This window comes from Nematolebias whitei, chromosome 19, assembly GCF_014905685.2.
Source record: "Nematolebias whitei isolate Nwh7 chromosome 19, NemWhi1, whole genome shotgun sequence".
NCBI classification, from domain to species: Eukaryota; Metazoa; Chordata; class Actinopteri; order Cyprinodontiformes; family Rivulidae; genus Nematolebias; species Nematolebias whitei.
The window spans coordinates 28,268,777-28,280,340 of record NC_056516.1 but is presented as its reverse complement, the minus strand read 5'-3'; the positions used below and the strand labels follow the sequence as shown (position 1 = coordinate 28,280,340).

The 11,564-nt window shown below is 42.6% G+C and overlaps 1 protein-coding gene and 1 long non-coding RNA gene across 2 annotated transcripts; one reads left to right on the top strand and one right to left on the bottom strand.

The window, feature by feature from the left end:
* The first annotated feature begins 205 nt into the window (after positions 1-205).
* On the top strand, positions 206-4,954 carry LOC119425453. The gene is made up of 3 exons (XM_037692982.1): positions 206-258; positions 3,416-3,539; positions 3,775-4,954. Exons 1-3 carry the CDS (start codon positions 231-233, stop codon positions 4,952-4,954), a joined length of 1,332 nt encoding a protein of 443 aa, XP_037548910.1. The 5' UTR covers positions 206-230.
* A 1,563-nt stretch (positions 4,955-6,517) lies between these two features.
* On the bottom strand, positions 6,518-7,057 carry LOC119425765. Its single transcript, XR_005187579.1, has 3 exons — positions 7,017-7,057; positions 6,772-6,871; positions 6,518-6,606 (listed from the first exon to the last, which is right to left on the bottom strand). It is a non-coding gene; the product is annotated as an uncharacterized LOC119425765 (long non-coding RNA).
* Between the last annotated feature and the right edge of the window lie 4,507 nt (positions 7,058-11,564).

The following is an 11,564-nucleotide window of genomic DNA, read 5'->3' as shown; positions in this document are numbered from 1 at the left end:
CAAAAACATCAATGGAAAATTGGCGCGGTAAATAGAGGGATTACTGACTTGAATCGAGGATGTAATAAACCTGTGTTTAACTAAGTAAATGCTTTCTTTGTTCCTAATGATTGCTCTTTTCTGTGTATCTCAGCTACAAGAGAAAAAGACGAAGGGATGAAACCCCCAGCAGATGTCCAAACAATGGACGTGTGTCCACACCCACTGTCCTCTCTCCAAATGATGGTGGAATGGAACCTGGTGCTGATATTTGTCCTGGTAAAAACTCTTAAAACTTCAGTATTTGAACCCACTTGGACTTTGATAAAGGAAAGTACTTATGTTTAAATCAAGACTATAAGCCTCGTAGCTCATGACTTTTCGTAAGTTTGTGTTTCTATGCATTTCTGATTCCAAAACCTAGAACAGACCTTTCTGATTGATAATTGGCGTCCAATTTGCCTTCTTAACAATGACTATAAAATACTAGCTCCAATTTTTACAGAATGGTTGAAACGTGTTCTTAGAGTTATAATTGATCTAAAAACATTGTCAGGTCCGCTGGATGTTCAAAAAACAACAAGAACAAAATTGTAGAAACGTTTCGTCTTTCATCCGAAACACTTCTTCAGCCTCCCCCTCCTTCTCCCTCACAAGCAGCCCCCCCACTGCTGCAGTTCACACACAATTACTAACACAGTGAAGGCGGTGCAGCTGGGGAGGATTATTGTTTAATATGTTTTTTAAAAAAAAGGTCTAAAAACAAACTTTAATATATGTAAATAGTTCATTTTTTAGACATTTATAGCTGTTAATAAATGCACCTGTGTGACAACTGGGACAAAGCTTTGACTCAGAAATATATTTTTGTTATTATTTTATGGAAAGAAAAAAATATTGAGATATATATCGTATATCGCCATTTTTCTTAAAATATCGAGATATTATTTTTGGTTCATATCGCCCAGCCCTAGTTGCTAGTGAGCGTTTTTTTCCACCACTGGAGATAATGTCACTGCAACTAGATCTATGATTTTTGGTAGAAAATGTGGACAAGTTGGTCTTTTTGTCCAAAAACTTCAAACTTGATTAGTTAGATTGTAAACAGTCTGTTGCTGCTTATTTTTATTATTGTTAGTGTTGTTTATTTATTGTAAAGAGTGCCATTTATTTTAAATATCATCCAAATGGGTCGCTTTTACTTATTTTTATACAAACGTATTTTTTTTACTTGGCATATTTTCAAAATAAATGTTTTGTAAGTCTTTATTGTGGCCTTTTTTGCACCGAAAATTAACTGAACCGAGCCCTTCCTGAAACTGAACTGAACCGAAATGTGATTTTAGCGTACGGTTACACATATATATTATAGTGAGAAAAAAGTATTTGAACACCTTGCAAGTTCTCCCACTTATAAATCATGGAGGGGTCTGAAATTTTAATCTTAGGTGCATGTCTACTGTGAGAGACATAATCTAAAAAAAAATTTTTTTTAATCCGGAAATCACAATGCATGATTTTTTAAAATAATTTATTTGTGTGTTACTGCTGCAAATAAGTATTTGAACACCTGCCAATCAGCAACAATTCTGGCCCTCAAAGACCTGTTAGTCCACCTCTAAAAAGTCCACCTCCACTTCTTATTCTAAATTAGAAGCACCTGTTTGAGGTTGTTAGCTGCATAAAGACACCTGTCCACCCCACACGATCAGTAAGACTCCAACTACTAACATGGCTAAGACCAAAGAGCTGTCCAAAGACACCAGAGACAAAATTGTAGACCTTCACAAGCCTGGAAAGGGCTACGGGGCAATTGGCAAGCAGCTTGGTGAAAAAAGATCAACTGTTTGAGCAATTATTAGAAAATGGAAGAAGCTAAACATGACTGTCAATCTCCCTCAGACTGGGGCTCCATGCAAGATCTCACCTCGTGGCGTAGTGATTGTGAACAACAGATGGTGTAATCCTGGACATGTTACTGTGAAGTGTCGTCTCTGCAGTCCAGATATTGAACTGTTGGCACTAAGTTGTCGTCCATATTATTTGCCAAGAGAGTTCACCAGTGTTATTTTGGCAACTGTTTACATTCCACCCGATGCTGTTGTCGAGACTGCGTGTGATGTCATCAGCTCCGAGGTTGCTAAGCTACAGACACAACACCCTAGTGCGTTTGTTGCAATATCTGGGGATTTTAATCATGCCTCTCTCTCTGCTACACTTCCGACATTCCAACAGTTCGTCAGTTGCTCTACCAGAGAAAACAAAATGCTGGACTTGTTTTATGCAAATGTCAAGGATTCATACATTGCTAAAGCAAGACCCTCTCTTGGCAAATCAGATCACAATCTTATGTTTCTCTGCTCAAAATATAAACCCCTTGTTCAGAGGCAACCTGCAATAAAGAAAACAGTGAGAAAATGGTCAGCAGATGCTGAAGAAGCCCTGCAGGGTTGTTTTGAGGCTACAGACTGGGATGCACTGTGCCAGCCACATGGAGAGGACATCAATGCCATGACTGAGTGTGTGACCGACTATATAAACTTCTGTGTAAACAACACCATCCCCACCAGAACAGTGAGATGCTTCCCCACTAACAAACCCTGGATCACCACTGACCTGAAGGAACTGCTAAACCAGAAAAAAAAAGCCTAAGGAGAGGATGACCGGGGCCATGTATTGTGAGATTTTGGGAAACAACCTCCTTTCCTCAGTTAGAACATTGAAGATGGGTCGTGGCTGGTTCTTCCAACATGACCATGACCTGAAGCACACAGCCAGGAGAACCAAGGAGTGGCTCTGTAAGAAGCATATCAAGGTTCTGGAGTGGACTAGCCAGTCTCCAGACCTAAAACCTATTGACAATCTTTGGAGGGAGCTCAAACTTTGTGTTTGTCAGCGACAGCCCAGAAACCTGCTGATCTAGAGAAGATCTGTGGAGGAATGGTCCAAAATCTCTGCTGCAGTGTGTGCACACCTGGAGAAACACTACAGGAAACATTTGACCTCTGTAACTGCAAACAAAGGCTACTGTACCAAATATTAACATTGATTTTCACAGGTGTTCAAATACTTATTTGCAGCAGTAACACACAAATAAATTATTGAAAAAATCATACATTGTGATTTCTGGATTTTTATTTTTAGATTATGTCTCTCACAGTGGACATGCACCTAAGATGAAAATTTCAGACCCTCCACGATTTCTAAGTGGGAGAACTTGCAAAGTCGCAGGGTGTTCAAATACTTATTTTCCTCAATGTATGTATGTGTGTGTATATATTTATTTTTTTTTAACTGCAACATTGTCTGACTAGAACTATCAATTTGTTTTGCCCCCCCCCCCCGTACTGAACATATTCCATAACACAAGTTAATATTTTGGATATTGCGTTCTACATTTGTAGCAGTTGTTCTATTCAATCATTTATTTCTTCAGGACGGCCTGCACACATGCACGACAAGTCTAATCCAGACTGGGCTCCTACACTGAAGTTGGGAGGCAGACTTACTCGGAGCAAGTCGGCAAAGGAACGTCAACGACCGGAGTCGAAGCAGAACAGGTAGAAAAGTTAATGACACATGCAAGCTGCACAATAATTCTAAAATATTAAAGTAAGTCTATGATAAAAATTACTAAAATTAAAATAAAATTTAATGTATATATATTTGGAATAGTAAAAATGTTGGTAGCTAATCTGTTTATTCTGCTTTGGGTAGCAAACTTGGAGTCTGATTTTAGACTGTGATGCAAACATGACAGTGTTGGCTAACATTTGTTTTGTTGTTTTTTTTAAGGTACAGACGAGCGAAGGACCGAGCTCAATCCAAAAAGAAGCTCCGGGGTTCTAAAGACGTCCTAGACCCGGGTACAATCTTGGATCCTGAGGTTTGGGCTGCTCCAGTAGATGCACATGAAGATGAGGAATCCGTTCAAGTTTGCGACCTGGTGCTGCAGCAAGAGGACGATGATCATGCAGAACCTGCTCCTGTTTCTGAAAGTCAGGCTGATTCTGAACTGCAGAGATTAAGAACAGAACAGATTCTGTTAAAAGATCAGATAAATGATTTGAAGTTCAATGAAAGAAGCTTTGAGAATAATAACCTTAAAGTCACGTACTACACTGGCCTTCCATCATTCCTCATGTTGATGACTGTATTTGATCTGGTGAAGTCGTTCATACCTGCGTCTAAAGTAAATAGTGATTTAGGTCCATTTGAATGCTTCGTGATGACTCTAATGCGTCTTAAGCTAAACCTTCCTGTGCAAGATTTAGCTTTTCGATTCCAAACATCTACCTCAACTGTCTCCAGGACATTTGTGATTGTCATCCATGTTTTATATACACGTCTAAAGAATCTGCTGTACTGGCCTGAGCGGGATGTATTGATGAAAACTATGCCCCTGAAATTTCAAAAACATTTTGGACAAAAAACAGCTGTTATAGTTGACTGCTTTGAAGTGTTTATCGAAAGGCCTAAAAACGTGTTGGCACATGCACAGACGTGGTTAAACTATAAGCGTTCTAACTCGGTGAAGTTCTTAATGGGTATCACCCCGCAGGGTTCAGTGTGTTTTCTGTCCAAATCATGGGGCGACAGGGCAAGTGACAAGTGTATAATTGAAAACTGTGGTTTGCTGTTGAAACTACTTCCAGGTGACCTCATTCTAGCAGATCATGGTTTCAACATACAGGATAGTGTGGAATCATACTGTGCACAGGTCAACATTCCAAGTTTCAGCAGCGGTAAAGCACAACTATCTGCAGTCGACGTGGAAACCACAAGGAAGGTTGCACACGTTCGTACACATGTTGAACGGCTCAGTGGACTTGTGAGAAACAAATACACGATGCTTCAAGCACGTCTGCCAGTAGACTACCTAATCAAACATGACGGCTTGCCAGTGGTGGACAAAATTGTGACTGTCGCATGTGCACTTACCAACTTGTGTGACTCTGTAGTCTCACTGATTTGAGCAAAAAGTGGGAATTGACTCTACTGAGTAATGTTTGCATTAGTGCAAATTATGACATAAGAATGTGAAGAAACAATCCACATCTCTGGAAGACCAGATCACCAAAGTTGTTACATGTTCTGCTGCGTAAGATGTGTGTAAATGTGTTTGTGTTTATTCTGTTCCCCAATTTTTTATAAGTTGCATGTAGAAGTCATTTTGATTAAAAGGTATATGAGAAATAATTCTGAAATTTCAACAGTTTTGAATTCCTAATTAGAGGCTTTTACTTTGAATATTATCAGTCCCACCACTGAACAGGAACTCTACACCAACTAACATATTTCATGTTTTATACATGTCATTAAAACATCCTGAGTTTGTAAGTTGTCCAAGAACAATCACTACACTTAGGTTTCATTTATGTGCAGTAGAATAACGCCTAGTAGAGGGGACAGTACAATGAAACAAATTCTCATTACAGTAGTCCCTCACTACTTTGCAGTTTGTTTTTTCACGAACTCGCTCTATCATTTTTCAAAGTAAGATTGGAAAAAGCCAATGGCTGATTGATGGATGGGCCACACGACTGGTATGGATTTTTTATTTAAAATAAATTATTTAAAATGATTTAGCATCTGTGTGCAGCCCACAGCTGTTGGAGAAGCTTCCTCCAGCAGCTGATCTTGTGCTGAGCGAAGAAGTGGGTGTGAACGAATATATATATATATATATATATATATAAAATAAAAACCTTCTAGCAGAACGCCCTCGAACTCAGGAGTTGCGTTGGCTGAACTGGTAACAAAAACAAACAACAAAACAGTTCTTTGAAACAAGACAAGTCTTTATAGTGATTTGTTGGAGGTGGATGTTCATGATATGGTGACAACACCACCACCTAGTGGCAGAACATTCACCAACAGTGTTGTGAGTTTTGATTTTTCAGTCCATTACCTTAAACTTTTTAACACATTTTCTGTGATATAAAGTAATTAATGTTTACTTTCAATTACACACACACGATGTTTAAGCTTTAAAAATAAAAATGACATTAAACTAGATAAATTTGTGTTTATAAATATAAATATTCTGCAATTTGCCATTTGCATTATTAAATAGTGAAAATAAACATGAGATGCACAAATCCAAAACTTTGGTCCTGCAGAGTAAATGATAAACATAAGATCAACAGTAAACGGCTAACATTTATCAGCTGTGTTCTGTTCTAGACACTTTGCATCAACTTTTCATGAAACTGTTTTAATTTGTTACGATAATAGAAGAAAAGTCTAAAGTCTTTGAAATGCTTTCTTTCGTGAAAGGTTTATAGCAACTCTTTGTTTACAACTTCACGAGAGACTTTTTGAACATTCAAAAGTAATGCAATGAAAAATTTAAATACTTTAAACCGATGCAGTTTTATGTCTTAAATACTGAATGTTGTTTCCCATGGATTAAAGAGGAAATAAGTGAGCCAAAGCAATCTGTATGAGCTGTTGGTGCATTTACATTTTGTACGAATTAAAGATTTATTCAAAATAAATATATGTGGTTAAACTCAAACTGTCCACCAACCAATCAACAAAGAACTCCAGGTATCCCTCGTTTGGTATCATTGGCCTCGGTTTGCCAATTTCAGCCTTGATCCCAACAAGAACTGCTGTGTCCCCCTGGGAGGACAAACAGAAGACAACTTTAAATGCTACTAAAACAGTAATGTTTAGATAACCTTGGATGTACAGGTACATTGTATGTGTAGGGTGAAATGAAGTTTACAGCTCTCCTGTTTACATTAAGGATACATGATGGAGCTAAAACTCTGCTGATTTTATTACCAGTGGCTTTAGCTGATCCGTCTGTGTTGGACACCACATCTGTCTCTATTTCCATGTGTCTGTAGTCCTCACAGCCTCTTCCATCCACCCGCAAATCATCCTGATCAGATAACCAAACATCAGAAGTTAGCTCGAGTTAGCTTAAAGCTAGCTTCGTTTTAACGTCTGTCGCAATAATTTTATTTCATAATAACATCTGTCACAATAATCTCACTCCACTACTAAGTTAAAAGCTACAATTTCACCCTTATGCCGTGTAAGATGTAGACTTTCCTTGCTTCGCTCACTTGTACCGTTGCCATACTGTCAAAAACGTTGGTTACGTACTGTAACCCCAGATTCTATGAATATAAGCGTAGCCCTTTAAGGCCTTCGCTTTAGTGGGTTTATCCCGTTATGCAGAGCATAAGCACTGAAAAAAAAATTAGTCCACGCCCACCTGCTGTGTGGGCCCTACCCGGTCCGTATAAATTACGTTAAGAGCGGGAAATCGGCTCCCAAAATAGCTTTTTTCTTCAGCCATTTAGGAGCCAGTGAGGCCCGACGCTTAAAGGGCTACGCTTATATTCATAGAATCTGGGGTTACAGTACGTAACCAACGTTCTATGTCATATAAGCTTCGCCCTTTAAGGCCTTCGCTTTAGTGGGTAAAGGGCGAAGCCGATGTGGTCCTCGCCTCACTGGGTCCATTCGAACACAGTAAGAAGCGGAAGCTTGCCCAAAAAACGTCTTGTCACTCAGCTCCCCATGTGCATAACTACGCATCGCGTAATTATGTGCCATGCACAGACGCATGTTGTGTAGCTATGCGTTCTGACAAAGCATGAATACCCCGGAAAACTTTCAACGGGAAGAAGAAGTTGAAAAGAGGGGGGGGGGTGGGGGGCATGAACCAACTGGTTCATGGCTGAACAGTATAAACAGATTAATGTCCATAAATTGATTATAAATCAATTGAACTGATTGGTAACAATAATCATGAACTGATTAGTGACAATATAACCAAAATCACAGACACGACTTGTGACTGATAACAACATCTCACACTGTAATGCATGCAGACAGAAGTGAGCTTAAACAGAGTTCCATGAGAACAACAATATTCATTCTGTTAGAGCACTAAGGACAGAATGTGTCATGGAACGAGCCGTTACATCACGTAGGTAAAAGCGAATAAATGAGCAGGGTGTTGACCATGCAGCCGCAGTGCAGATGTCCTGCATTGACATACCATTATGCAGAGCAGTCGAAGATGCGATACCCCTGGTCGAGTGTGCTTAGAGGTTGACAGGAGGCTCTAAATCTGATGCTCTGTAGGCTTCAGAAAAGGCCTCACACAGCCAGTGTGACAAGCGCTGGATGGATAACGGCGACCTGTAGAAGCATCTCTATAATGCACAAACCATTGTTGAGTTTGAAACGCATTGCAGCTGTGTGCGTTATGTAACACGTCAACGCCCGCACCGGGCAGAGAAGATGAAAAGATGCTTCCTCTTCTGATCTGTGGGGGGGAAAAGACCCCTCCAACGATATCACTCTTGATTTAAAAGAGCTCGTGATGTTTTAGGCATAAAAGCTGGGTTGGTCTTAAATCAGCTGAGCTGCCCGTCAGCCTAATTCTAAGGCATGACGAAGCAACAGAGAGGGCAGATAATTACTTACCCTCTTAGCGGGTGTTAAAACCAGCAACAGGGCTGTTAAAAGAGACAAGAATTTAAATGAAACCTGATCCAGAGGCTCAATTGAAGCTTTGATCAGGGCTCGCAGGACCAGCGTTAAACCCACTGTGGAAAACAAGTGGGCGTGAAAAACAGGCCTACATCTCTGTACACCTTTTAGAAACCGCTTCATCAGCGGGTGATAAAAGCTGTTCTGTCTCCAAACCCTTTGTGGCAGGAAGAGATGGCTGCAATCGTACGTTAAAGCGTACTGAAAGCCAACTCCCTATCCATCAGCTGTTGTAGAAAAACAACACGCCGCTTAAAAGGCATGAGGTGGTCTCTAAACCTTCTCTGTGCACCAGCGCTGAAAAGCCGTCCCCTTGATGTGTACAGAACTGTGGTAGATGCAGCACGTGAATCTTGAATTGTGCACACTATCTCCTGAGGGAGACCCATCCTCTAAGTGGAACCGCTCAGCGGTCAGACCCACCGGTGTTGACCTATTTCTGGGTAACTCTTGGTCGCTCCTCCTGCCTGAAGGAGAGCATCCTTTCTCCATGACAGTTCCACGGCGACCCAACAACAGACGTTGCAGGCCTGGGAACCATAGTGCGTTCACACGCCGGGAGCCACCAAGGAGGGCTGTCAATCCCTCCTCTTGAACTCGGTTCATGGACCGTAAAAAAACAGAGGAGGTGGGGGGGAAAGAAACGCGTAAAAAGCGTTTTGGGCCACCGACTGTGAGCAAATGCGTCCCCCCCCAGCGATGGATCGTCTCGCGGGCTCAGGGAAAACCGTAGTTGACATTGAGCGTTCTTCTCGCATCGCAAACAGGTCCACAGCTGCTTTGCCAACTTCTGCTGCGTCTGAAAAACATCAGATCCGGATGGAGGATCCGGTCCACGTAACGTGGGCCGCCCTTGGACGTCACATCAGAACACCGGATATGTAAACCGCTCTAATAAAAGCAGGTTTTGATGAACCCAACTCAGTAGCTTTCGCACAATGTGTAACATCTGGCTGAACGCACACCCTGATGGTTATGTATGCAGCAGTCATCATGATGTCTGTGTGAATCAACACGTGTTGATTCTGTAGCACAGGAGCAAGGTGTTGAATCACATTCAGTACTGTGCGACACTCCAAAACATTGATGTGGGCTGATGTGTAGTGGGGCCACAGCGCCCCTACTGCTTGAGATAGGTATGTCCCCCCCCCAGCCTGACAGCAACGTGTCCGTGAAGACTGACCCATGACGTGGGTCTGCTGAGGGGGACTCCCTCTGATAGAAAAACAAGGTGTTTCCCCAGAGTCGGAGGTCTGCTTCCACAGAGGAAAAGACAATGATCATCCGTCGTTGTTTTACTGGATCCACATGCAGACGTGCAAAAACACCTCTAGAGGCGTCTCATGTGATAAATGAGTTTTCATGGTGGTTGAATTTAATTCCACTCCAGAAAAACAAATGTCTGGGCCGGGAAAATCGAGCTTCCTTCCACTTATGGCGAAGCCCAGATTAACAGGTGTGATGTCAACACCTGATCCTGCATCAGCGCCTCCTGTCTGAAGTGACAGGATCCGCAGATCATCCAGGTAAAAACAAAAAACTCTCGTCTCTGTGTTTTAGGATGATCGGTATGCGTTCTCTGGATGTTAAACAACAGATCCAAGAACGGTCTCACCCCTCCGATCCGTGAGTAAAAACCCTCGTGTTTTCTCTCCCTTGGGGAACTCTGTAGATTACTTTTATCAGAAAACACTTGGATTTCTGCATTTAGGGAAGAGAATCAGTCTGATGATGATGACGGGACCGTTTATATAACTCCTCTGAATGGAGGGGTTCGGGTTGCAAACTGTAACTTGTACCATTTGCATAAACCCTGTCCATCCATCTGAAAAACGGCGAGCATGTTTTGCCACTCTACGTAACGTTCGTGGATGAACGTGCGTTAATGATGCGTCATGTTTTGTACGGCTGTCAGCAGTCCGTCCCTCAACCGCCGTCATGCGTCGCGGGAATGTTTTCTGTGTGACCCCGGGCGAGACTTGAGCTGAAGGCGAAGCGTGTGACAGCTAATGACGCGGTGGGGCTGCGCGTTTGACGTCGCTGTGCGAACGTTGAAAGGCGGAGGGCGTGACTTCATTTACACCGTGCTGTTGGAGTGAAGGCTGCTTAGCCCCGCGGGAGCACACGTTGTTCTCTGGAGGGACGCGCGCCGCTCTCGCTGGAGGGGCGCGCGCTAGAGGGAGGTGGGACTCATTACCGGATTCTTCGGCTGCTTCACGTTTAAGCTGCGGTGAGCTGCCGAAAGCTGAGAGAGAAGGACCCCCACCCGGACCAGCCTGCGGACCACATTCATACCGATGTGAGCTGGTTAGCGCCGGCAGCTGTGTGTGTGCGCCAGCATCAACGCAGCGCCGTTGGATGGAGGCTGTCCATCTTAGTGATCGACTCGTCATGTCAGAGCGGCGGTGAGTTAAAAACCTGTTTAAGGACACCGGCTCATGTGGAGGCTGTTCCATCCCACGAGTGCGAGTTGACACCGCTTGAGTGAGGATCGTGCAGTTCTAGTTGGTAATGAGTTATTTTCGCTTACCGTTGTGCCGTGATCGACTCGTCATGTCTAGAGCGACGGTGAGTTTAAAAACCTTTAATTAAGGACACCGGCTCATGTGTGGAGGCTGTTCTGTGATCGACTCGTCATGTCTTAGAGCGACGGTGAGTTAAAAAACCTTTATTTAAGGACACCGGCTCGTGTGTGGGGCTGTTTCATCCCACGGGTACGAGTTGACATCACTTGGGTGAAAAACGTGCAGCCCGGGATTATAACGAGTTATTTTCACTTACCATCGTGCCCTGTAAGCGATTAATAATGTCTTGGAGCGGCGGTGAGTTTAAAAAGCCTTATAAAGGACACCGGCTCTTATGTGTGCGGCCGCTGTGAGCTCATCCGGGCTTACAGACTGGCTAAAAAACAGACACTTGATCATTAATGATGATTTATTTCAACTTTCGTGTCACTTTTACACACACCCTCCGGAGACCGTCATTTTGAGAGCTTTCTCTCTCATGAGCTCTGCGATTGTTTGCCCAGAGCGCTGTCTTGCAGGCGAACTCTGGGGAAAACGCTG

Coding starts and splice junctions, on each gene's coding strand:
- LOC119425453 (XM_037692982.1), top strand. CDS start 231: ATGGAACCTGGTGCTGATATTTGTCCTG. Junction 259..3,415: donor TGGTGCTGATATTTGTCCTG/GTAAAAACTCTT, acceptor TTATTTCTTCAG/GACGGCCTGCACACATGCAC. Junction 3,540..3,774: donor CCGGAGTCGAAGCAGAACAG/GTAGAAAAGTTA, acceptor GTTTTTTTTAAG/GTACAGACGAGCGAAGGACC.